The 27,554-nt window shown below is 39.5% G+C and overlaps 2 protein-coding genes across 9 annotated transcripts in view; one reads left to right on the top strand and one right to left on the bottom strand.

Moving 5' to 3' along the window:
• ESF1 (ESF1 nucleolar pre-rRNA processing protein homolog) overlaps positions 1-4,884 on the bottom strand; it is a 68,826-nt gene extending 63,942 nt beyond the window's left edge. For 2 of the 3 annotated variants that reach the window (XM_037984752.2, XM_073008417.1), the window contains exons 1-2: positions 4,779-4,884; positions 2,454-3,136 (exon numbers count right to left, since the gene is read on the bottom strand). In XM_037984752.2, coding sequence (XP_037840680.2) covers positions 2,454-3,093 — 640 coding nt within the window. In that variant the 5' untranslated portion in view covers positions 3,094-3,136; positions 4,779-4,884. Of the gene's footprint in view, positions 1-2,453; positions 3,137-4,568; positions 4,588-4,778 lie in introns of those variants that run through there. The other variant, XM_073008415.1, reaches the window with a different exon arrangement.
• Positions 4,885-4,912: 28 nt separating this feature from the next.
• NDUFAF5 (NADH:ubiquinone oxidoreductase complex assembly factor 5) overlaps positions 4,913-27,554 on the top strand; it is a 35,627-nt gene continuing 12,985 nt past the window's right edge. The window contains exons 1-8 of one of the 6 annotated variants that reach the window (XM_073008423.1): positions 4,913-5,192; positions 7,179-7,219; positions 8,440-8,503; positions 12,725-12,772; positions 14,372-14,475; positions 18,309-18,348; positions 21,265-21,462; positions 26,610-26,711. In XM_073008423.1, coding sequence (XP_072864524.1) covers positions 4,971-5,192; positions 7,179-7,219; positions 8,440-8,503; positions 12,725-12,772; positions 14,372-14,475; positions 18,309-18,348; positions 21,265-21,462; positions 26,610-26,618 — 726 coding nt within the window. In that variant the 5' untranslated portion in view covers positions 4,913-4,970 and the 3' untranslated portion in view covers positions 26,619-26,711. Of the gene's footprint in view, positions 5,193-7,178; positions 7,220-8,439; positions 8,504-12,724; positions 12,773-14,371; positions 14,476-18,308; positions 18,349-21,264; positions 21,463-25,951; positions 26,213-26,609; positions 26,712-27,554 lie in introns of those variants that run through there. The other 5 variants (XM_037984754.2, XM_037984753.2, XR_005235674.2 and 2 more) reach the window with 5 other exon arrangements.

The following is a 27,554-nucleotide window of genomic DNA, read 5'->3' as shown; positions in this document are numbered from 1 at the left end:
TATAATGACAAATATCACACTGCCAAGTCCTCACATCACCTTTACTTTATAGCATTTAAACAGTCCCTTGCACACAGTAATTGCTGTAATGATAACTGATGAATGGATAATGAACAGAAAATTATATATGGAGCTGCGTAATCCTTATTTATGAGTAATGCCTTTCCTAAACTGTGGAACCAACAAAATTACTGCAAACAACATAGTAGGGTAGAAGGAATCAGAAGACTTGAGTTGCAGTTCCAGGTCTCCATGTCCTTACATAAGTCACTTTAACCTTGTTCGCTGATACAGTCTCATTGCTCAAGGTAACTGAGAAAATTAAATGAGAAAAGATATGTAAAAAGAGTCTGTAAAATCAATCTAAAGGATTATACAGCTATGTTATATTAATTCAGCACCCCAAATGAAGTGGATCCTAGACTAACTTACCTCACTAACTCAACACCAAATCAACTTTGCTGCTGGTCCCATTCCAATCCTATTCTTCAGTTTCAGTAACCGGATTCCTATCCCTTCTTCCCACGCCTCATGAGGTCTGCTGCTCACTTATGTAAAATGGCATACCACCACTGACTCCCTAGTCCCTGCTATTCAGAACTCACTCCACTGCCTGATACTTTCCACCTTCCCAGTGTGATATCTGCCTATCGAGACCTCTAGGCCTATTAAAACCTCTTGACCTATCAAGACCCCTCCTTAGATCCTGTAATGACAGGTCTGGCTCATTTGAACATCATCAACTATCAGCAACATCAACACTCAAAATTGCTTGCTGCTGAAGGTGACATAAAATTTTAATAAGTTTAGTAAACACGTAACACAAAACAGAGCCAGCTGTCTCTCACCTAGTTCCAAACAATCATTTCTAGCTGCTACTCATTTTGGCCCTTCAATCAAATGGGACTACTGATCTCTTCTGAACATGCCCAATCACATCTCTGCTCAAAAAGTTATTTCCATGTAGAACACTGTGGTCCTCAAACTTAAATTTTTCCACACCCCAAAGTAGTGTGTCCCCTGTGAATTTTTCTGATTACCACATCTTGAGTGACTTCTTCCTCCAGATTTCCAAGGCTTCCTGCTAAACATCTTTTATGGCACTTACTACTATTGCACTTTGTATTATGGTTCTGACTTTCTTCTACTTTAGACCTAAATTGTCCAATATGGTAGCCAGTAGTCACATGTGGTAACTGAGCACTTGAAACGTGTTTTGTCTAACTTGACATTAATATGAAAATAGTATGATGTTAGTTTGAAATGAGTAGAAAATAGAAAGTAAAATACACACTGACTTTTATATTGATTACGTATTGAAATAATTTTTATATATTGGGTTACATAAAATACATTATTTAAAAGAATTTTACCTGTTTCGTCTTTTTAATGTGGTTACTAGAAAATCCAAAATTATATATTTCTGCTGGACAATGTTGCTTTAGACAGGGGCCACTGCACAAAGTTAAGCATGCACAAGGGCATTTATCAAAGGACAAGAAGGGCTAAAATCAAGGCCATCCTACACTCACCAAGCCATGCACTCCAGAGGGGGCTGTGTCTGCTCAGGGGCAAAAAAATCTGTTGCTTCAAAGGTGCCATCTCTTCACCAAAGTGTGACTCCTGGGAGCTCGGTGTGTCCAGAGAGCATATATTTTTCTAATTTGCATAAAGATATCATATAAGCTAGTGACAGCCCTGAGATGGGCGACAATGCCTTACTCATATTCTGTCTGCCACACACTAGTTAATGAGCAGTTGAACAAATTAATGAATGAGTACTCAACTCTACTTACCCTCTTATTTTTGAGAAGGAGTCCTACTTACACTATTTATTTTATTTTACTTTTGAGACAGAGTCTCACTCTGTTAGCCAGTCTGGAGTGCAGTGGTACAATCTCAGCTTACTGTAACCTCCACCTCCTAGGTTCAAGCGATTCTCCTGCCTCGGTCTCCTGAACAGCTGGGACTACAGGTGTGTGCCACCATGTCTGGCTATTTTTTGTGTTTTGGGTAGAGATGGGGTTTCACCATGTTGGCCAGACTGGTCTTGAACTCCTGATCTCAAGTGATCTACCCTCCTTGGCCTCCCAAAGTGCTGGGATTACAGGCATAAGCCACCGTGCCTGGCCTACTTACCTTCTTTAAGCACATCTCTTCTTATCATGTAATGACATACAACATCTGGTTAGAGAATATAGTTCTCACTAGAGCTCACTACTAATCAAAATCACTGTTTAACTTCAAGATTCAAATTCTCATGTCTGTCTTCTAGCGCCACATCAAAAATTAATAATCACTGCATATTTCTTTTATAGCTTTATATTTCCAGATAAGCATTTGACCATTCCATAATACTATGAAAATACTTATTAATGTGTTTACATTTTTGAAAGATCAGTATAAAAATAAATAATGCAACATCCAAGAATCTCTAAGTTTTTCCAATCTACCTGATTGCATTTTTCCTCTTGTCTTAGAACGCTTGGTCCTGGAAGATTTCACAATTTCAGAGGTGCCCGAGTCTAATGTCCTTCGTTTTTCTTTGAGAGAAGAGTCTGTAGTACGTTGAACAATGTTTTTTTTCTCTTTTGCACTTTTTTGTGTAAATTCTTTGCTATCCTTCTTCGGACTTATGTTTGAATCTATCTTAAATTTACATGAGGTTTTCATTTTTTTAATTCCTCCAGAATTATCTAAATCAGTTTTATTTTTGGAACTCTTTTGATTAGCTTTCTTGGTTTCTTTCTTTTTCTCCTCAACTAGATTTTTTGAATCTATTTCTTTTTTAGTCTGGGTTTTTTTCTTCTTTATTTTCTTTTGATTTGATGCTTTGTTGTCTTCATCAGAGAGATCGGAATCAGAATCTGAAAGGTCATAAAAACGTTTCAAATCCTCTGTAGTGCTATGGTTAATGGGGCGTCCTCTTTTATCCACGGCATAGTTCAACTTGAACTTCTTGTCATGAAACATGGCTCGAAATCTCTTGTCAATTTTGACTTTTCGATCCTTTTCTGGCATTTCCCAAAATCTGGGGTCCTTTGCGACCCGTCTAAACCGCTGGTCATTCATTATTTCTTGTTTGGATGACATTTTAAATTTTTAATCTTGACCAAATGCTTGAAGAAACCAAATACTAAAAAATAAAACAAATGTTTTAATGGTAATAATGGTTAGTACCATAATTAAATGTTTTAAAACACATAAATTCACAATATATTCTCAGTCTAATGTATGTAAAATAAAGGCAACAAGTCTAATTTCATCTCTCCAACTTATTCTGGGTCACATGCAAGAAAGCAGAAACATACCAAAATATCGTCTTTCCATTACAGATCATTTAGAGAAATAAACTTAAGGCAGACAAAGCAGAATCCCAGGGCTTTATGGAGGGGAACAAATATATGTCCATTGTTCTCACTTAGAATTTCTATCTGTATACCTGTATGTGTTACTAATTGAAAGCAAATGTAATTAAGATTCCCTAGACAGGGCAAGGTGGCTCACCAGCACTTTGGGAGGCCACGGTGGGTGGATCAGTTGAGCCCAGGAGTTCAGGACCAGCCTGGGTGACATGGTAAAACCCCACAAGAAATAGAAAAATGAGCCCAGCATGGTGGGCGCCTGTAGTCCCAGCTACTCTGGAGGCTGAGGCAAGAGGATCACTTCCACCCGGGAGGTCTTGGCTAGAGTGAGCCTACGGGCACTACAGCACACCAGCTGGGGCAACAGAGCGAGACCCTGTCTACCAAAAACAAAAAGTAAGATTCCCTAGCCTCAGTTGGCCTCATTTGTTTCTTCACATTCTGGTCTCATTCTGCTACTCCTTATCTCCTGCTACTGCCAACAGCCTTCAGTTCTATAAGGCTAGCATCCTAACTAAACAGACCAAAATCAACTCAGGTTTAGCTCACAAAGTTCCCTCTTTAAATCCAATCATCCTTCAAAAGTAATAAAAAGTTTAAAAATAAATAAAACAGTAAGCTTGAATCTCCACGTAAAGTCTCACTCCAGTTAATAAATATCACTTATTTCTATAATATCTTATCCTACAAGTGATGAAGGCCCAAATGAGTTGATCCCCCAAAACACACTAGAACATATATATATATGTATAAATTAATATTGCTCCCTTGTGAATAGTCCCTAATGGTTTAGCATCTCTGCATGGGAATTTTGCAAAGAGCCAAAAGTCGTTATTAACAGCAAAAAAAAAAAAAAAAAAAATTAAAGGCCAGCATTCCTTATTTAAAAATCAAGTCCTTTTAATTACACTAACCAGGAAAAACTGAAGCTATCGCTGGTGCATTTATACATCTTTCGATTTATTACAGCACTTAACTCTCCGAGCAATCTTACGAGGTAGGTACCACCTCAACAAGGAAAAGTAATGTATGTATTGTAAATATTTACAACGAAAGCACTCGTTGTCAGATAATTCGAGAGAGGGGAAGGCGACCAGACCTCACTTCCGACATGCGCCCACGTCCCCGCAGCCCACCCTCCCCTTCTGCCCGCTCTCTAATGCGAACACAAGGCTGGTCCCTGAACGAGGGTCTCCTTCCCACCTTCCGTACCGCAGGGGCACAGCTAACAGACTGATTTGAGAAGCGACCCTGAAAAGGATCGATGAAGTCTGAAGAATGAGGCCGAAAAGGCTGAGGAGGAGGGGCAAAACCCCTCGCAGATCCGAAGGAGATCCTGTTAGAGACTAGTTCTTCCCCTGCGCCACACCTACGTCCCCTCAAGCTCTTCAACTCGAGCTCATCCCCACTTACCGTCGGGAGTCCTTCCCGAGCCTCACATGGGGGCTCACACCCACAATCCTCCGCGTGGCGCTCTGCCGTAATGGCAAGCGAACTAGGCCAAACTACTTGCACGATCCCTCTGTGATCTTCGGAGTAGGCACAAAAGCCGCTCTGGCGCATGCGCACGACAAAAAGTGCCGGCAATTGGTGTAGCAGCTGGAGATGCTGCGGCCGGCAGGGCTCTGGCGCTTATGTCGGCGACCTTGGGCGGCGAGGGTCTCAGCAGAGAACCCTGGCAGTAGGGAAGTCACCTCTGGTGTCTCTCCCCGCGGGAGCACCTCGCTCAGAGCGCTAAATATCTTCGACCGGGATTTGAAAAGGAAACAGAAGAACTGGGCGGCCCGGCAGCCGGAGCCTACGAAGTTTGACTACCTGAAGGAGGAGGTGAGACGGGGGGCGGCGGGGCGGGCGACGCGGAGGCTTGTTTTCCTCTCTGCGAGCTTCGGCTAGGCCCCGACCTCACCCCACCTCGCCGTCTGACCTTGACTAGCAGCCTTGCCTCTCTCGGCCTGTACTGTAATCACGCAAGGCCTAGCTTCGGATATTTGTAACGTGCTTTCATTCATTTCGGCAACGTCCTTGAGGCTGATAGAGGCCTCCAGTGAAGCTCCAGAGAGGGAGAGTGGGAGAGGAGGTCAGGAGGGTCCAAATCATCAGGGCCCTGAAGGATAGGGACTTGGGGTTTTCTTCTGTATCTGCGCTGTCCAGCCAGTGTGGTAACTGCCGGCCACACATGTGGCTGTTGAACACTTGAAAGTTGACTAGTCCAATTGAGATGTTGTAAGTGTAAAATACACACGAGTATAGTGACTTAGCATGAAAAAAGGATGTAAAATAGCTCATTAATAGCTTTTATATTGATTACATGTTGGCAGTGGTATTTCTGATATATTGGGTTCCATGAAATATATTAAATATAAATTTAAAATTAAATTTCAATTAAAATTTGAAATTAAATTTCGCTCGTTTTTACTTTCTTATGTGGCTTCTGGAAAATTTGAAATTACATATGTGGCTCTCATTTTTTGTTAGCACTGCTCTAGGGGAATGTGAAGTTCTTTTTAATCAGTGATCTGATTTATGTTTTAAGAAGATGAAATTAAGATCTCTGATTTGTCTTGGCTCGTTTGAGAAACCTCTTTCTCCCTGCCCAGATGGGCCAAAGACTGAGGGTTTCTACTTTCAGGACACGCATTCCCAAGTTCAGTCCTCAGTAAATTTTTATTCATGAGTGGAACAAAATTGGAGTCAAGTATAATGTAACAGTTACTGAACGCCTAGCTTGAGCAGAGCCCTGTGCAAGCACACGTCTGATCAGATGATTGACAGGGTGTCTATTTCTCAGGAAGTCTTAGGCTGATAATGTCTAGTATAGACGTAGGAAGTTTACTACCAATAAATTTTCTGGGTCCCATTTGTAAGGCAGGGTGCACGGACTACGCTGCTGATGTCATGTACTTGGAAGATGTGCGCCTGTAGCCCTTTCTCCTCCAAAAAAAGTACCTGGATTACAACTTGATTGAGGCCTTGCCAATTTGTGGGACTAGAACAAATAAAGTATATGAAGAGTTCTTTTTATAATAAACATAGGGTGTTCATATTAGGAATGATGTATAAAGTGGACTCCTGGGAAAAAACATCTATACTCCCTTCTCCCTTGCCCTTCTCTCAAAAAGCAAGTACATCTGTGTTTGGAACTTTTAAGTCCTAGTAGCAACTCTGGGGTCTTTATGAGGAAATGAGTGGAATGTGGGGAATACTAGACTCCCACATCTATATTGCTACCAGATGAAGCTAGGGCAGCAAAAGGTGGTGTTTATCTTATGACTCTTAACTTGAGATGGGATTGGGGCAGGGGAGGTGCACTTTCCTCAGATTTGGCTTTTTCTAACTTGCAAGTGTCTCTCAGAAAAGTTGTTCATTTATGAGTTCCACAAAATTTGTTAGTCATCAAATAATACAGCTTTTCTTAAGTGACCACTTACATACTCATCTACAATAAACCCCAACTAATTTTTCACTTTATGTACCTCATGCTAATATCCGTGGACAATAATGTGCCCGTTGTATTCCTTTTGCTTTTCATCCTTGTGATCTTATGTCACATGAAATGTAAAGACCACGGGGTGTGTGTGTGTATGTGTGTGTGTGTATTTTTAAGAATATTTGTCTTGATTTCATAAAATTGACTTCTGGAGTAATTTGCCTCAATTTTGTTTCCTGGTGATTTGAGAAGAAAGTTCCTGTGGTGAAATTGAAAAGGGGATAAAGGGAAGTACTTATTTTAAAACACAAGTAACCCATGGATTGTTGAATACTGGAGAAAGAGTGTTACTTCGTTGTTAACCTACGCCTCTTGTAATCCTTCAGGTTGGAAGTCGGATCGCAGATCGTGTATATGACATACCCAGGTAAGTGGTGGTGATCATAATACAATACCGTCAGCTTTTGAGTGGAAATTCAGGAGGTTAAATGCTGAGAACTTGATATCTGAAATGGCAGAACTTGGAAGAATTTACTCGGACTGGTGATTTAAATCACTCTGTAAGTCTCCTTTTTCTTGTCTGGAGAGCAAATGTTTTCTTCATTGTTGCCTGAAGAAAGAAAAGAATGTGTGGAAGTACAACTCCTATCTATCTCCAAGCCTGAATCCACTTCATTTGGCCAAAAGCGAGTAATAGAAAGATTGCTCCAAAAATGAAAGATTTACTTACTAGTTCCAAAGCCTCTGTACCTAACTGTGCCATATTGCCTGTGTTCATCATCAAGTTATAGGGCATTAGGTAAATAAAGTTATCTACCACCAGGGATTCTCCAGCCGTGTACTATAATTTTGACAAAGCTTTTTAAAAACAAATTGCAAAGGGCTCTTTTTGTTCCAGTTTTTCAGGAAGAATGTTCTTAGTAGATAAATTAAGTTTTCTCGTTACAGGTTTTTTTTTGTTTTTTTTTTTAAACCTATGGCCTACAATTAGATGTCTGTACCAATGTAGCATAACATAGTATATTTAGAGAAGACAGCATGGCATGGAGGATAATAGTTCCAGCCCAGGATTCAGACTCACTGAATTGTTGACTGCTGCTTATTAGTTGAGGTACTTGGTTTGGCTTACTTAGCTTGAGACACTTAGCACAGTACTTTGAACCTGGTACATTTTCAGTAACAGTTTATTATTTAAGTTCTTTTTAGTTTAACATTAATACTTAATGGTATTTCACATTATGATTTCTAAGTGTTGCACTGCTTCAACAAGTCTGAGAAATAGGGATAATTATTGATAAGTATGTCGGTTATTTTCAGGTTAATTTACATTAGCTTCTTTGCGTTCTTTATCTGAATGTATTATTGAGTTAAAATATCCTCATTAGATCTGTTCTTCGAGTCCACATCATGGAGACAGCTAGTGGAAAGCTGGCTCATCACGAGGTCCTGTGAATAGCTAGCAGACAGATTTGCCTTGTTTTGTAGGCTCTGGTATATACAGCTTGTAAGGTGAGGCCGAAAAGACAGATGATGTAACCTTCTGGAAGTTGTGTTTACTGAAATGATTTTACTTAAGAAAAAATAATTCTTAATGCATAGACTGTATTATGGACAGAGCATAACCTTTGTGTCTTTTTTTTTTTTTAGAGCTTTCCCCCTTGCTTTGGATCTTGGTTGTGGAAGAGGTTACATTGCACAATATTTGAATAAGGTATATGTATTCGATGACTTAATTTACTTTGTAAAGTAACATTGGCTAATTTTAAAGAAAGACTTTCCTAGGAATCAGTTTAGCTTGCAACATATTTAGATTTTAATTATATCAGAATTGTTAATTTTTTTTTTAAGTGGTAGAAACAATGGTGGTTTTCTCCCCTCTTTAGTATTTTTTTCTTAAAGAGTTTTTCTCTGAATCCATTGTATATTGTGTTTCTACTGATAATTTATTTGAATCTGTGTAAGATATTTCTCTTTGTTCCCACTTCGTTCACATTTTTTATAATTACCATAAAAATCAGATTGGCATCCATACAGAAAATGTGACTTTTAGCTAGAAAAATATTAATTTTATCAGTTGACTAGAAATCTTTCTGTATGATTAAATATAAGTAGCTTTATTAATGCTTATAACATTTTATTTTGCACTTTATAATTCAGACCATGAAGACATTAATTTATTCTTTTGGCTCCTATGTATATGATATTGTGCTAGACACAAAGATGAAAGTGGAATTTCTTGTTTTTCCGAGATGGAGTCTGTTGCCCAGGCTGGAGTGCAGTGGCGCCATCTCGGCTCACTGCAACCTCTGCCTCCCGGGTTCAAATGATTCTCCTGCCACAGCCTCCTGAGTAGCTGGGATTATAGGGGTGCACCACCACGACTGGCTAATTTTTGTAGTTTTGGTAGAGATGGGGTTTCACCGTGTTAGCAAGGCTGGTCTTGAACTCCTGACCTCAGGTGATCCGCCTGCCTTGGCCTCCCAAAGTGCTGAGATGACAGGCGTGAGCTGCTGCGCCTGGCCATAATGTAAAATTTCTACATAAAATCTGCTTAGATAAAAACATACACTTGGGCCAGGGTGAGGAAGGGGGTAGTGAGGCTCCTGAAACACTATTATTGGTAGTAGTAAATGCCATAGAAATGGTGCAGTCATTAAAGTGCAACAGGAATTAAGGGAAAAGAAAAATCAGTAGGGGTTCATGTGGTCAAGGCTTCTCAGAGGGCACAGCATCTGACCTGGGATTTGAAAGAATTTGAGTTGGTGGCTCCTAGCATTGGAAATCAGAGCATGGCAGGAGGAAAGGCACAGAGGTAGAATGTTGTAGGGTGTGATATAGTGTTGTTTAAGGAAGATTAATTTGGGGATGGCATTTGAGAAAGAGGAAGAGAAAGGGTAGAGAAACCCATTAGAAGGCTTTGTTAAAGGCGTTGCAGGCATGAGAAATAAAGGCCTGCCACCCATGGAGAGCCAACACATATAAATGATGAGATGTATGAGAGAGACCTAGAAGCATCAATAGAACTTGATGAGTGATCAGACATGGTAGGCAGAGCAAATCTATTCTTTTAGTTACTCAGGCCAAAAAACATTTTTATTGATTCCTCTTATATCCTTCTCTCCCACATCTAATCCATCAGAAGCTTTTATTTACATTTCAAAATATAACCAAACTCTACCTCTTCTTGCCACCTTTACCATCACCATGTTGTCCAGCTACCATCACCTCTTGCCTAGATTATTGCAGTAGCCTCCTATTGGTCTCCATGCTTCTACCTTTGTCCCTGACAGTCTGTTGTCATGGCAAAGTAATTCTCTTAAAACACAAATCATTGTCAGTCCTCTGCTCAGAACTGTTAGTTTCTCATTTAATTTAGTAGTAATCCAGAGTCCTAATCCATAAGACCTTTAGGATTCTAGTTTTTTTTTTTTATCATGTCTGTGATCCCATCTTCCTTTCACTCCCAACTTTTCAGCAACTCTGGCCTCCTTGCAGTCTTTCAAACAGGCCAGGGCTTTTCTCTATGCTCTTGCCCAAGGTAACCATGTGTCTTACTTCCTCGCCTGTCAGATCTTTACTCAGCTGACCTCATCAGATTCCTCCTGTGACTACTTTAGAAAATAGTGCCCCTGCTGTCTGCTGACTAATTGCTTTATTTGTTCCCATACCTCTTACAAGCTCCTGATGTATGTTTATTTGGTGTCTTCTCTTACTGGATTTGCTTATTTTTTATCACTACTAAATCCTAGTACCTAAATCACAATGAAGATTTATTAAATGACTATTGCAAGATAACTTTAGAGTTAAACTTATGCCTTTTGTGACTGGAAAATTCAAGGGATGTGATGTGGCAAGGAGCACGGGATCATTCCTATTTTAGATATGTCGAGTTTGCGATGGCAGTGGAATATGTTAGTATAAATAGCTGGCAGGTAGTTGGAAATGTGGAACTGGAACTGGGGTATTGAGGTTAAGACCATTGACTTGAAGTCAGATAGGGCTTCAAAATTCAACTCTGCCACTGTCTGTGTATACTCGGACCTGGGCCAATCAATTGCTCTAGACCTCAGTTTCTATAAAATATGATCAATAATACCCATCTCAAAAGGTTGGTAAGAGGATTAAGTGAGGCAGGGTAAACCTGTCAAAGGGGAGGCTATGGTTCTTAATTGGAAGTCCTTTTCAGAAGTGACAGCTGAAACCGTAGAAACAGGTAACTCTCCAGGACAAGAATATAGAAAAGAACCTTCTGCAATTGTACTTAGCGTTGGGAGAAAGAGGAAGAGCCAATAAGGATGCCAGGAATAGTAAGCTGGAGAGTGTCTTAGTAAGGTATCTTTTGATTGTTGAAAGCAAAAATGCACTGAGGCCAGTTTAAACGCAGAAACATTTGTTACAGAGAGGCTCCTATGTAACTCAGGGATCCAGAAACAGAGCCAGGCCTCACAAGAGGTGGGAATTTTGAAACACCAGGACAACATTCTTCTTGTTCACATGCACTCTGGTATTACATGAATGCTCTCTGGTTGCCTTCATTCTTTTTACTCCCTGTAGTCTATCCATAGTAGTGTTCATCAGTGTGTGTGGCCCCATATGAATCTGCTACACCCGATGGTGAGCTGAAGCTAGCTTAGGCCAGCCTGTGAGAGCCAATTGTTAGCATCTCTTCCCAACCTCTGTTCTGTGACATCATATTGATAGCTTGACATCAGCCCTGGTGGGAATATTTATACCATGGAAGTTGGCAAATGATACAAAGCAGTCCCCAACCAAGAGCCAGCGCACCACTGCCCACACCCTGAAGTCTAAATGTTCTTCCAGCTCCAGGGGCCTCTGCTATTATCTCGAAGTCTCCTAGTTCAGATTTTCAAGTGAGAGACAGGGATAGATAATCCTGTTGATCTAATTCTTCACCCCTCACGGGAGTGTGCTGGAGCTGGCTCATGAGAGCCATTGAGCACATCTCTTCCCAGCTCCATATTTAGCAACATCATATTGGTAGCATGAAATCTTTCCAAGTTTCAGGCAGGGAAGTGGGTGTGGGTAAAGTAAAAAACGATTGGCTTCTCTAATAGAAGAGGGCAGCCAGAGTAGAAGGTTCTGAAGAGGCTTCTAGGAGGCTGTTGACAATGCTGTGCTTCTAAGAGGTCAGGTGAAGTAGGACTGAGAACAGTGAGCGCAGACTGCAGATAGTATTAGGAGAGCTGTAAAAGCAAAGAGATACCCAGAATGGGGAGAAAGAATCTAGGAAGAAGTAGAGTTGTGGATTATAAACCAAACAACCAGAAGGTGCATAGAGGGAGGAGTTTTTTCGTATTTGGAAAGCTTGTGCCTGTTGTAAGGTGAAGGAAGGAGACACAGAAGACAGAGACTAAAGAGTGATAGAGATGGAGGTGGAGGGAGCAGGATCCTGGAGAAAAGAGGGTTGAGGGGAAAGAGTGTTTTTCCGATGCAGAAATAGCATAGTCTCCTTTCCTTCTGGAAGGGAGAGAGGGTAGGTGAAACACGGAAAATGGAAGCACTTAAGCCTCACCCCTAAGCCTCTGTATCTGTAAGTCTTTCTTTACTCTGTAGACTCTGAATGAAGAACTAAAAGGCAGGAAACCCTTTGCAGGTCCTTTGTGGCACAAGAGTGGGGAAACTAGCTCTTAGCATGTTATGCCATGGAAAACTTAACATGGAAGTCCTCACCCAGTGTAGTAAACTCAGGATGTTGAATACGCATACTCATGTTCTCTATTTTATTACATATAGTTAAATATAACAAAGGATACGTGTTGTTAAAAGTATTTGTGTACCATACTGGTTTTATGCAGAAAAATACCCTTACAAAGCTGAAAATTAAAATATAATTAATACTTTTACCTTTAGAAATGTCAGCAGTTGTTTGTGACTGGATTTGTTTGTTTCAGCTTTAGTTATTCCATTGCAGGAAACTATTGGAAAGTTCTTCCAAGTTGACCTTGCAGAAAATGCTTTGGTAGGTAGCTTTTTAATACTGTTGGTTTCTAATCTCGTAATTTTTCATATTTGATTTCTTTATTTTTATTTCCTTCAAACTATCTTTTCTGACACATGAAAAGGAACTAATCAGGAAATATCAAGGACAAAGGAAAAATCACCCCTAGTCCTACCATTCAGAGGCAACCATTGGTGACACTTGGTTTCCACATTTGCAGACATATAACTGTCCCCGCCCCCACAACACACAATTGTGTATGAACATTACTATGCTAATATTCCATGTTATTTACAGCACATCATTTTTTTTGTCAGTGAATTCATACATATGTGTGTCATATATCTTTTTAAATGGCTGCATGGTATTCTAATATATGAATACTCCATAGTTTGTTTAGCTAAACTTTCTATTGAAGGGCAGTTACATTTCTAGTTTCTCAATAACCAGCACTGCAGTGAAAATCCTTATGTGAAGCCATATTGTATGTTTGATTTATTTTTTCCCTGGGTGTAAATTCCTGGTAGCAGAATTCATGTATTCATTGTGATGTTCATTTAAAAATTTTTTGACATGTGTCTTCAAACTGCCCTTAGAAAGACTGAAAAATGACAAAGTTACTTTTTACTAGTTTGCTTTGGCAACACTGGGCCAGCCTTTTTGTCTTCATCAGTCTGACAGCTGCTGATGTCTTTTGACTATTGGTATTTCTTGTGAATTTTGTAAATAATTTTGTGACATGCCTGCACCTTGTCCTTCGTCTACTTTAGCTGTCATGTGATTTTATTCTAGGTAATTTGTAAGAGCTTGGTTTTTAGGGATATTAATCCGTCATTATATATGTTGTAAATGTTTTCCTCAGTTGTTTACATTGTTTATTGATTTGTATTGATAGAAAGTTTCAATTAGTTTATCATCAAATATATCAATCTTTTCCTTTACAGTTTCTGGCTTTTGAGTTATGTTTACCTAGGCTTTTTCATCTAAGGGTAAAATGTCCAGTCCACCCATATTTTCTTCTAGGACTTTGGTTGTTTCACTAAAACTTTCAGCCTTCTTTTTTTTTTTTTTCCCCCTGAGACAGTCTTGCACTGTTGCCCAGGCTGGAGTGCAGTGGTGCAATCTCAGCTCAGTGCAACCTCTGCCTCCTGGGTTCAAGCGATTCTCCTGCCTCAGCCTCCCAAGTAGCTGAGATTACAGGTGCGTGCCACCACGTCCAGCTAATTTTTGTATTTTTAGTAGAGACGGAGTTTCACCATTTTGGCCAGGCTGGTCTCGAATTCCTGACTTTCAGTGACCTGCCTGCCTTGGCCTCCCAAAGTGCTGGGATTATAGGCGTGAGCCACCACACCCAGCCAAACTTTCAGCTTTCTGAGATTTGTTTTGGTGTGAGGTGGGTATCCTGTTTATGTTGTTTCAACTAATTAGCCATTTTTTTCTGGCTGATGTTAAGTCATTTAAGAAATACTTTTTGGGTACCTTCTCTGTGCTATCTTTGGGAAGCGGGGTAGAAACTGCCGAGTAAATATAACATTGACTTCAATTTAACAAACAGTGATTGTGTTAGTAATTGAGATTCTACATAAATGTGTTTTTGATCTTTTGTTTTCTTACTATTAGAAAAATTCCTTAGAAACAGAAATTCCTACTGTCAGCGTTTTAGCTGATGAAGAATTCCTTCCCTTCAGAGAAAATACATTTGACCTGGTGGTTAGCAGTTTAAGGTTGGTAATCCACTTTTTAAAAACCGTATGTTATAAATAGATCATTCATGCCATAAAGTTTTGCTATGAGGCCAGGTGTGGTGACTCACACCTGTAATCCTAGCACTTTGGGAGGCCAAGGAGGGCAAATCACTTGAGGTCAGGAGTTTGAAACCAGCCTCGCCAACATGTTGAAACCCCGTCTCTACTAAAAATACAAAAAAGGTAGCCGGGCGTGGTGGCATGTGCCTGTAATGCCAGCTACTTGGGAGGCTGAGGCAGGAGAATTGCTTGACCCTGGGAGGCGGAGGTGAGCCAAGGTTGTGCCACTTCGCTCCAGCCTGGGTGACTGAGCGAGATTCTGTCTCAAAAAAGAAAAAAAAAAAGTTTTGCTATGACAAGGTAAAGCAAATAGATAATGGAATACATTCTTAATAACTTTTTTAAAAACTACAAACCAGTTATCTTGGTTTATAAACTATGAGATTCTCTAGTAAGGAAATATTCTTTGCTCTCTGGTAGAGATAATATGATACAGTGCTTCAACTTTTTTTTTTTTCTTTCAACTTTCCACAACTTCCTAAAGTTTATCTGTGATAGGTTTTTCTCCCCAATGCATCTTAATATTTTGGAATTGGTCTTGTTGGGAGCAGGAGTTTAAAAGAACATATTGGCTCCTGTGTTAAAATGTTAGCGCAATTCCAAAATAATAAGTTGCGTTGGGAAGAAAACCCTTCTATCACAGATGAGTTGAGCAAGTTGTGGAAAGTTGGGGGAAAAAAAAAGAAATTGAGGCTCTATATTATATTATCTCCACCAGAGAGCATAGAATATACTCTTTCAAACTCCTGCTCCCAGCAATCATAGACTCATTCTGGCAAATGTAGAACAGCTAGTTTTCCTTTAGCCTTAATTCTTCTGGCCGGGTACAGTGGCTTACGCCGGTAATCCCAGCACTTTGGGAGGCTGCAGTAGGAGGATTGCTTGAACCCAGGAGTTCACTGTAGCCTGGGCAGCGGTGAAACGCCACCTCTCCAAAAAATTAAAAAATTAGTTGGGCAAGGTGGCACACACCTATAGTCCCAGCTACTTGGGAGGCTGAGCAGGAGGATCGCTTGAGCCTGGGAAGTTGAGGCTGCTGTGAGCCATGATCATGCCACTGCACTCCAGCCTGGGTGACAGAGCAAGACCCTGTCTTATATATAATAATAATAATAATAAATTTCTGCACCAGAATGTAGTTCTCAAGATTACTCTTTTCCCTTTATGTTTTCTATCTTCCTCCACATATGTTACACAAACGTGTATTGCCAGTGTGTATCAAATAGGTTATAGGAAAGAAGGCGTTGAGCCAGATGTTTTGGGTGAATGCAAAAATGAATTAGACAGGGATCCTGTCCTCAAATAACTCAGAGTCTAACAGAAAAAATATCTTTGTGGTATCTTATTTCTCCTGTCTTCTTATAGTCAAATAGGTTTTCTTTCAAAAGTTCAACAGGCTCTCCATGTCCAGTTCAACTCTTTTGATAACTGTTTTTAGGGTGACCAGTCATCAAGGTCTGCCCAGGACTTTGCCACTTTTGGCCTGAAAGTCTTATGTTCTGGGAAAGCTGGTCACCCTTGATGTTTTCTTTAGTGAGTGTGTAATTCCTTGCCTGGTTTTTTAGATGTGCTGAAAAAAGTTAGAAAACTCACATTCTGTTATGAAATGAAAAATATGCAGAACCTTGGTCTATAAAGAACCCTGGGCAGGGAGTCAGAACCTGAGTTTTTGCATTAGCTCATCTGCTTGCTATTAGCAGGTGACTAATTCTGTTGCTTTCTGTTTTCCCATAAGTATGACAGAATATGTAATATGAGCTCCTTAGTTTTTAAAGTTGAAAAACTTTAGGAAAGATAAATATGAGCTTAACACAGTATGGTTTGAAATGGGCATTCAATTCTGTCCTGGAACTCAGCATAGGGGAGGCGGTTCTACCAGGAACGCGTGACCGTACTCTGAGGAGACTGAGAATATGACTTTTGCTGTCACACATGACTACACTGTAGGTGAGAGTAGAGTCAAAAGAAAATTCAAGGGCCGGGCATGGTGGCTCATGCCTGTAATCCCAGCACTTTGGGAGGCCGAGGCAGGCGGATCATTTGAGGCCAGGGGTTCAAGACCAACCCGGGTAACATGGTGAAACCCCGTCTTTACTAAAATACAAAAATTAGCCGGGCATCATGGTTGCATGCCTGTAATTCCGGCTTCTCAAGAGGCTAAGGCATGAGAATTGCTTGAACCTGGGAGGTGGAGGTTGCAGTGAGCCAAGATTGTGCCACTGCGCTTCAGCCTGGGCAGCAGTAAGACTCCGTCTCAAAAAAAAAAAAGAAAAAGAAAAAGAAAATGTAAGAGATTAAGTTTCAGTGTTTATAGCTCTGGTTTTGTTTGTTTTTATCACCTTAAAAGATGTATGTACCACACACCTACTAGAATGGTCCAAATCCAGGACTCTGACAACAGTAAATGCCAGCAAGGATGTGGAGTTCATTATTGGTGGGAATGTAAAATGGTACAGGCACTTTGTAAGACAGTTTGGTTGTTTCCTACAAAACTAAACATACTCTTACCATACAATCCAGCGATTGCATGCTCCTTGGTGTTTACCCAAAGGAGATGAAAACTCATGTCCGTGCAAAAACCTGCACACAAATGTTTATAGTAGCTTTATTCATAATTGCCAAAACTTGGAAGCAGCCAAGATGTTCTTCAGTAGGCGAATGGATAAACTTTGTTATATCCAAACAACAGAATATTATTCAGCACTAAAAAGAAACTGTCAGGCCGTTAAAATATGTGGAGGAAACTTAAATGCATGTTACTGAATGACAGAAGCTAGCCTGAAAAGGCTACATGGTGTATAATTCCAACTATGACAATCTGGAATAAGCAAACTCTGGAGACAGTGAAAAAAATTGGTGATTGCCAGGGGTTGTGTTGGGGAAGGATGAATAGGTGGAGCACAGAGGATTTTTAGGGCAGTAAAGCTACTCTATGATACTTTATAATGTTGGAAATATGACATTATACATTTGTCCAAACCCTTAGAATATACAACACCAAGAGTGAACCTTAATGGAAACTACGGACTTGGGGGGATAATCACGTGTCAGTATAGGTTCATCAGTTGTAACAAATGCACACTCTGGAGATGTTGATAATGGGGGAGGCTGTGCACATGTGGGAATAGAAGTATGTAAAAAAATCTCTGGGTTTTCCTCTTAATTTTGCTGTAAACCTAAAACTGCTCCAAAAAATAATTAAAAATAAAGTCTTAAAAATTGATTTTTAAAAAAATGGTATATTATTGGAAAACTTACAGAATCAAACTTTTGATGAGTTATACTATTTGCCTTGAAAAAATTTAGGTCTGCAGATAATTTTTTTTTTCTAAGAAAGTCTGACTTAGAAGAATATTATATTTGTGTAGCTTAATTGATTTAACTGATGAGCTTCTTTGAGCATTTTTACTAGTTTTTGCAAATAAGGTCTCAGAATAGCACTGTTTAGATAAAATGCCTTAGTAGGAATGACTTTTACATAATTCAGTGATGAATAATTAGAAAATAATCATATCAGATTCTTTCAGTTAAGCGAAGTGATATATTGACATGGGGAATTTTCTGGTGTGACACAAAGGTTTTCCCCTAGGAATATTTATAATTTTAAAACTTGTATGAAAATAATCAGTGGATTTTGATATGCAGTTTTAAACTTCAAAATTAATACCTTTTTATGGGTTATCATTAACCTGGTGATAATTTTATTAATTGTGCCAATTAAGCTAAAACAAATCTATATTCTCATATTTTAGTTTGCACTGGGTGAATGACCTTCCTAGAGCACTTGAGCAGGTAAGAAAACTTACGTTCATTCAACTATCTTGTGTTATTTTCTTTATTGTTGGAAACCTACAGATGTTTCCATTTGCACAAACTATTTACTTGTAGGTCTGACAGTTGGGAAGGGAATCAGTGAAATCACCTGGTGCCATTTGGCGTATCAGTAGTACATTGGGCAACTCTCCTTTCCCTGAGAATTCAAGAAATCTAATTGTAGAGCTAAGTTTTAAATATTTATGAACAGGCTAGGAACTGTGCAAAATAATATCGATATCATAAGACATTCTCTGTGTGGATTTCTTCTTGTTTCTTGTAGTTTAATTGCCTATAAACTTTTTGCGAGTAGGAACCTACTTATTTATATTTGTATTTTCCCAATACCTTATACTCAGAGAGTACTAGGTAAATTTTTATCGATTGACACGTATCAATAGACAGGTGAGAGGCAGGTAAAAAGTATGTGTTCAAAGGAGAGAACAAGATTACTGTGGCTTGACGTGGCCTAGAAAAGCTTCAAGAGGAAAGTACTTGAGCAGGGCCTTAGAGGGTAGGTGAAATTTGGATTGGGAAGGCATTCTAAGAAGGGAGAATCGCAGGGTAGGTGGAGAGGCACAAGAGCCTCATCAGCATTAAAGAACGAAAAGGAAACCTGTTTGTGATATGTTGGGACAGTATTTAGGAGGACTTGAGTGTCAGGTTGAGGAATTTGGAGTTTATGCAATTCAGAGCCACTGGAGCACTTAGAAGAGGAAAATGACATCATGACAAAGCTGGTGGGCAAAATAATAATGGCCATGTCTGAATGCATGTAATTTTCCGCTCTGTTTTATATTTGTGTTAAATAGCTCTGCAAGATATATTTGTTTTGCTGATTAGAAAGTGATACCTGGGCCAGATGCGGTGGCTCATGCCTATAATCCCAGCACTTTGGGAGGCCGAGGCGGGTGGATCACCTGAGGCTGGGAATTTGAGACCAGACTGGCCAACATGGTGAAACTCTGCCTGTACTAAAAATACAAAAATTAGCCAGGCGTGGTGGCAGGTGCTTGTAATCCTAGCTACTTGGGAGGCTGAGGCAGGAGATTCTCTTGAACCCGGGAGGCGGAGATTGCAGTGAGCTGAGATCACACCATTGCACTCCAGCCTAGGCGACAGAGTGAGACTCTGTCTCAAAAACAAACAAACAAAAAACTGATGCCTGGAGCAGTTGGTTAAATTGAAGGGAGACTGTTTCAGTGGTCCAAGAAGGAGATAAACTAAATCTAGGTGGTAATGGTAGGAGTTAAAAGGAAGAGTATTTAGGACTCTACAAAGAAACGGTTTAGTGGCTGATTAGATCTGAAGATCAAACGGGGGAGGCAAAGCTCACTTTCAAGTTTTGAGTCTAGATTAGTAAAAGTAGGAGAAAGAATGTTGATGGTCAGATAAAGGGAATAGAAGATGGCAATAGAAATATGGCAGTTGGACAGGGGAACTGATTTGATAAATAGGTGTTTTCCTTGTGGTGGTTGGAGGGAGCAGGGCCGGTAAGTATGCTGAGAGACAAATGTCCAGGGAATAGGCAGTTGAAGATGCTTTTAGACTTTAAGAAGATGGCCAAGCTGAAGTTAGAGATTGGAAAGTGGTCATTGTGAAATCATGGAAGTTGATAAGCCGTTTGAGGGAGAGTGGGGGCTACAGACTTCTGAGGACTAAGTCTTAGGTGTTTGGTTTAGTAGAGTTTGATGACAAGAGAAGGAAGCAACACTAAAGGTGAAGAAGGGAAGGAACCATAGCCTTTACAAATTATTAATACTGCTTTTAATAGCTTCATGATATATTAAATATACATTTAAGACAGTGCTTTTGTTAGAAGAGCCTACTGTGATTTGGATTCTGGTTTACTTCAGAATGTACCTTTTCCTGTAATGGTCCTCATTGCTGAGAATAGTCATTCAAACTAGTTACGGCTTGTAGTCTGAGAGTGAGCAAAATCTGTGATACTGGAATTCACTCTGGCCATTATTTTCCTTAAGCTACCAATTAGAACTTGGTTTTGTTTTAAAGCTGGAAAATAAATTAATTACTTCTCTTTAAAGAAAACTAATATGTTTCTGGGTTAATGCTGTGAATCATAATGCGTTCTCTGTAGCTTGTTCTGCATAATAACACCCCAACTTGATGGCTTAAAACAACAACTATGTAGCCCACAATTTTGTGGGTTGGCAGTTGGGGCTGGATTTGGTTAGGAAATCTGGGTCTGGCTTGGCTCATCCATGTGTCTGTGATCAGCTGCCAGATTGTCTGGGAGCTAGCTGGTTTGGGGGGCCTCGGTGTGCACAGCTGGCTGATCTCAGCTCCACATCCTCCTCCTCCGCTAGGCTAGCTCAGGCTTGTTCACACATTGTGGCTTGGCTGGGCTCCAAGAGAGCAGGTGGAAACATGCAACACATTGGAGACCTAGACTTGGAACTGGCACACTGTCACTTCCACTGCATTCTTTTGGCCAAAGCAAGTCACAAGGCCAGCCAAGATTCAAGGGGAGGGGAAATAGAGTCCCTATCTTGATGGAAGTTGTTAGAAAATGACATTTCAGAGGCCATAGATACAGGGAGGTTTGTGATTTTTGCAGCCTACCCCAATTAAAGATTTTTTTCTCTTTCAGCATGTTTCTGATTATAAAACTAAGTTGTACCTATTAGAAAACTTGAAAACATATAACATATTTTTATAGGCCTTAATATTAGTGAATGTATAGTTGTCTTTCCAAGTATATTATATATCATGATTTTCTGACGGTTGCATTAGATGTTATTTGTTAAATTATGTGATTATTAATTTGTCATAATAGGAATGGTTGTCATAAAATGTTGATTTAGACACTATATATTTTTTAACATTTATATATGTAAAAATTTGAATCATTTTGTTGTCTTGTATTTATTACAGATTCATTATATTTTAAAACCAGATGGAGTGTTTATCGGTGCAATGTTTGGAGGCGACACACTCTATGAACTTCGGTGTTCCTTACAGTTAGCGGAAACAGAAAGGGAAGGAGGATTTTCTCCACACATTTCTCCTTTCACTGCTGTCAATGACCTGGGACATCTGCTTGGGAGAGCTGGCTTTAATACTCTGACTGTGGTAAGTATCAAGTTTGATTAACCCATTACTTACACAGTTCAGAAATAATTTCTTTTCATTTTAAAGATAGAAAACTGTATGTGTTCATGGTTTTATGGCACTCTTTCTTTCCCCCTTTTTTTTCTTTTTTTAAGGGAAAAGCTCTGATTGACAATGCTTAGTTTGTGTAACACATCTTAATTGACACGAGATAGGAATGTATAATTTTTTTACTGTTTGTTACCTTAAAAAGTAGCTCAAAAAATGTATCATAGATAACAAGACAAATTTCTAAACATACAACTCCATCAGAATCTTCAAATCCAGAATTAGGTGTGAAAAGGGCCTTAGAGTATTCCAGATGATAGGAAGAAAAGGGGATAAGTAGGGGAACCTGTAGTATTACCACCAACTACCCCCAAACAGTGCCATATGAAGCAGAAATGAGAGCATGTGTGTTCTCAAGGCCTACGGTGAGATCAAGGCTAGAGAAGGTAGGACAGGGTGCTGTACTCCATTAGGGCTAGAGAAATATCGAAAGAAGACCCACAGGCAGTCAGTGAGTAATAACCATAAAGTCAGCATGGTAAAGTGATGGAGTAGGACAGCGGGACTTTGGTGTCCAACAGGAGTAACTTGGATCCTTACGCTATTTCTTTGCTAGATAGGGACATTTGAGTAACTTACTTTTTTGAGCATTTATTTCTTTTTAAAATGCAAATGTGTGGCTGGGTGCAGTGGCTCACACCTGTAATCCCAGCACTTTGGGAGGCCAAGGCAAGTGGATCACCTGAGATGAGGAGTTTGAAACCAACTTAGCCTACGTAGTGAGACCCCATCTCTACTAAAAATACAAAAAATTAGCTGGTCATGGTGTCGCATGCCTGTAATCCTAGCTACTCAGGAGGCTGAGGCAGGAGAATTGCTTGAACCCGGGAGGCAGAGGTTGCAGTGAGCTGATATTGCGCCATTGCACTGCAGCCTGGGCAACAAGAGTGAAACTCCTGTCTGGGAAAAAAAAAAAAAAAAAAAAAAAAAGCAAATGCTACTCACCTCAGGTGGCTATTAGTATTTAAAGAGATAAAGGGTGTGAAGTACCAGGACCAGCTTACATTAGCTCCTGCCTTCCTCTTTCCCCATCACTCTACTCCTAGCATTTTCTAGAACTAGGCTTCTAAGAGACAGCCATCTGGAGAGAATGATTGCCCTCTTCCTCCTCCCTCCACTAACAGTCTTTTTTTTTTTTTTTTTTAATTATTATACTGTAAATTCTAGGGTACATGTGCACAACGTGCAAGTTTGTTACATATGTATATGTGTTGCATATGTATACATGTGCCATGTTGGTGTGCTATACCCATTAACTCGTCATTTACATTAGTTATATCTCCTAATGCTATCCCTCCCCACCACCCCATGACAGGCCCCGGTGTGTGATGTTCCCCTTCCTGTGTCCAAGTGTTCTCATTGTTCAATTCCCACCTATGAGTGAGAACATATGGTGTTTGGTTTTCTGTTCTTGCAATAGTTTGCTGAGAATGATGGTTTCCAGCTGCATCCATGTCCCTACAAAGGACATGAACTCATCCTTTTTTATGGCTGCATGGTATTCCATGGTGTATATGTGCCACATTTTCTTAATCCAGTCTGTCATTGATGGACATTTCGGTTGGTTCCAAGTCTTTGCTATTGTGAATAGTGCCGCAATAAACATACGTGTGCATGTGTCTTTATAGCAGCATGATTTATAATCCTTTGGGTATATACCCCGTAATAGCATGGCTGGGTCAAATGGTGTTTCTAGTAGATCCTTGAGGAATCGCCACACTATCTTCCACAATGGTTGAACTAGTTTACAGTCCCACCAACAGTGTAAAAGTGTTCCTATTTCTCCACATCCTCTCTCCAGCACCTGTTGTTTCCTGACTTTTTAATGATCGCCATTCTAACTGGTGTGAGTTGGTATCTCATTGTGGTTTTGATTTGCATTTCTCTGATGGTGAGTGATGATGAGCATTTTTTTTCATGTGTCTGTTGGCTGCATAAATGTCTTCTTTTGAGGAGTGTCTGTTCATATCCTTCGCCCACTTTTTAATGGGGTTGTTTTTCTCTTGTAAATTTGTTTGAGTGCTTTGTAGGTTCTGGATATTAGCCCTTTGTCAGATGAGTAGATAACAGAAATTTTCTCCCATTCTGTAGGTTGCCTGTTCACTCTGATGGTAGTTTCTTTTGCTGTGCAGAAACTCTTCAGTTTAATTAGATCCCATTTGTCAATTTTGGCTTTTGTTGCCATTGCTTTTGGTGTTTTAGTCATGAAGTCCTTGCCCATGCCTATGTCCTGAATGATATTGCCTAGATTTTCTTCTAGGGTTTTTGTAGTTTTGGGTCTAACATTTAAGTCTCTAATCCATCTTGAATTAATTTTCGTATAAGGAGTAAGGAAGGGATCCAGTTTCAACTTTCTACATATGGCTAACCAGTTTTCCCAGCACCATTTATTAAATAGGGAATCCTTTCCCCATTCTGTTTTTGTCAGGTTTGTCAAAGATCAGATGGTTGTAGATGTGTGGTTTTATTTCTGAGGGTTCTGTTCCATTGGTCTATATCTCTGTTTTGGTACCAGTACTATGCTGTTTTGGTTACTGTAGCCTTGTAGTACAGTTTGAAGTCAGATAGCGTGATGCCTCCAGCTTTGTTCTTTTGGCTTAGGATTGTCTTAGCAATGCGAGCTCTTTTTTGGTTCAATATGAATTTTAAAGTAGTTTTTTCCAGTTCTCTGAAGAAAGTCATTGGTAGCTTGATGGGGATGGCATTGAATCTATAAGTTACCTTGGGCAGTATGGCCATTTTCACAATATTTATTCTTCCTATCTATGAGCATGAAATGTTCTTCCATTTGTTTGTGTCCTCTTTTATTTCATTGAGCAGTGGTTTGTAGTTCTTGTTGAATAGGTCCTTCACATCCCTTGTAAGTTGGATTCCTAGGTATTTTATTCTATTTGAAGCAATTGTGAATGGGAGTTAATTTATGATTTGACTCTCTGTTTGTCTGTTACTGGTGTATAAGAATGCTTGTGATTTTTGCACATTGATTTTGTATCCTGAGACTTTGCTGAAGTTGATTATCAGCTTAAGGAGATTTGGGGCTGAGACAATGAGATTTTCTAAATGTACAATCATGTCATCTGCAAACAGGGACAGTTTGACTTCCTCTTTTCCTCATTGAATACCCTTTATTTCTTTCACCTGCCTGATTGCCCTAGCCAGAACTTCCAACACTATGTTGAATAGGAGTGGTGAGAGAGGGCATCCCTGTCTTGTGCCAGTTTTCAAAGGGAATGTTTCCAGTTTTTACCCATTCAGTATGATATTGGCTGTGGGTTTGTCATAAATAGCTCTTATTATTTTGAGATACGTTCCATCAATACCAAATTTATTGACAGTTTTTAGCATGAAGGGCTGTTGAATTTTGTCAAAGGCCCTTCTGCATCTGTTGAGATATTTGTGTGGTTTTTGTCTTTGGTTCTGTTTATATGCTGGATTACGTTTATTGATTTGTGTATGTTGAACCAGCCTTGCATCCCAGGGATGAAGCCCACTTGATCATGGTGGATAAGCTTTTTGATGTGCTGCTGGATTCGGCTTGCCAGTATTTTATTGAGGATTTTTGCATTGATGTTCATCAGGGATATTGGTCTAAAATTCTCTTTTTTTGTTGTGTCTCTGCCAGCTTTGGTATCAGGATGATGCTGGCCTCATAAAATGAGTTAGGGAGGATTCCCTCTTTTTCTATTGATTGGAATAGTTTCAGAAGGAATGGTACCAGCTCCTCCTTGTACATGTGGTAGAATTCAGCTGTGAACCCATCTGGTCCTCGAATTTTTTTGATTGGTGGGCTATTAATTATTGCCTCAATTTCAGAGCCTGTTATTGGTCTGTTCAGGGATTCAACTTCTTCCTGGTTTAGTCTTGGGAGAGAGTATTTGTCCAGGAATTTATCCATTTCTTCTAGATTTTCTAGTTTATTTGCGTAGAGGTGTTTATAGTATTCTCTGATGGTCATTTGTATTTCTGTGGGGTCGGTGGTGATATCCCTTTTGTCATTTTTTTATTGCATCTATTTGATTCTTCTCTCTTTTCTTCTTTATTAGTCTTGCTAGCAGTCTATCAATTTTGTTGATCTTTTCAAAAAATCAGCTCCTGTATTCATTGATTTTTTTTTTTTGAAGGGTTTTTTGTGCACTAACAGTCTTTCTAAAGGATGTCATTACTCTCTTCAGCGATCAGTCCAGTGGACTTACTATGAATTTCCAAACCCCTCAGGCCTAGAAACATCCCTAAACCTGATTAGTGGAAATAGGAACTTCTTGATGAAGAAAGCATCTCGCTACATAATTAGAGATGATAAGCTTAACACTAAAATAGCTGTTTGGCATGATTTTGTGTGGGTATATTCATGAAATCAACCAACCAAAAATAGATTGTGTCATATCCTTGCTTGTCTTGATAGAAAGCAAGGGGCATGGACAAGCAGGGCCCCTGATGTTGGAAAGGAGCCTCCAGAGATGGGAAGAATTAACAGACTGGAGGACTAGGCTGGGAACCGAAGAGAACCCCAAAGGCTTCACACCTGTGTCTAGGATTGACCTTTTGTTAACTTTTAAGTGGCCTGAGTCCATAGAAACTGCATTCTGAGAGGTTGTGTGGCTAGAAATCGGAAAACTGCTTCATATGAGTGCTCTACTTTGTAATGAAAATAAACACTGTTAATACAGGCACTTGTACGTTGAAGGATCATTGTATTTATACTTGTAATTGTATAAGTAACACATAAATATATTTTGGTTGTAACTATTAAGCTATACAGATAAAGTGAAAGTCTATCATTCCCCCTTGATCCTAAAAATGCTCAGCTCTCTCTTGAGAGTAAGAGTTCTCAAAATTTTGGTCTCAGGACCCCACTACACACTAAAAAATTATTAAGAAACTTAAAGGGCTTTTGTATAGTGAGTTAACATCTGTCAGTATTAAATATATTAGACATTAAAACTGAATTTGTTTTAGTATTCATTTAAAGCCAACAATAATATACCTATTACTTGTTAACATAAATGACCCTTTTTAATAAAAAATAACTATATTTTCTTTTCTTTTCTTTTTTTTTGGAGACAGTTTAACTCTGCCACCCAGGCTGGAGTGCGTGGCGGGATCTCGGCTCACCACAACCTCTGCCTCCCAGGTTCAAGTGATTGCCCTGCCTCAGCTTCCCGAGCAGCTGGGATTACAGGCACGTGCCACCACGCCTCGTTAATTTATGTATTTTTAGTAGAGATGGGGTTTCACCATGTTGGCCAGTCTGGTCTTGAACTCCTGACCTCAAGTGATCCGCCCACCTCAAATCCCAAAGTGCTGGGATTACAGGTGTGAGCCACTGTGCCTGGCCATATTTTCTAAAACAAAAATAATTGAAAGAGAAGAATGGCATTGCTTCACATTTTTGCCAGTTAATGTGTACCTTAGTAAGAGAGCTAGATTCTCATGTCTGCTTCTGCATGCAAGTCTCCACGTGTCATGTCATGTCGCCTCTACAATAACCCATTGTAGAATAAGAGGTAAAAAGCCAAATATCTTAGTATAATTATGAAAATAATTTTGACTTCGTGGACCCCAGAAAAAGTCCTAGGGACCCCAGGACTCTCCAAACCACACCTGGAGAACTGCTGTCCTAGATGTAGCTACTATTATCAGTTTAGTGTGTAACCTTCCAGACTTTTTTTTTTTAACAAGAACTACTTTACTATATATAGACAGTCATATGTATTCATACATTTCTGAAACTTTTAAAATTCTTAACAGTATGTGTATTTTTAATATTGTTAATATAAGAGTTTTCCAAATTGGTGTGGATATATTTGCACTTCTTAATTTCCACATATTATTTCCTAGTATGAATGTACCACAGTTTTACTTAACTATTTCCCTGTGAATGACCTTTAGGTTTGTTCTGAGTTTTTTGCCAGTAGTAGCAGTGCTGCAGTGAATATCCTTCTATACAAATTCATTTATGTATTCAGTCTTGCAGCAAACATTTACTGAGTACCTTCTATGTGTCA

The sequence above is a fragment of the Chlorocebus sabaeus genome, chromosome 2 (genome assembly GCF_047675955.1).
Source record: "Chlorocebus sabaeus isolate Y175 chromosome 2, mChlSab1.0.hap1, whole genome shotgun sequence".
Lineage (NCBI taxonomy): Eukaryota > Metazoa > Chordata > Mammalia > Primates > Cercopithecidae > Chlorocebus > Chlorocebus sabaeus.
This window is presented reverse-complemented; position numbering and strand designations above follow the sequence as displayed.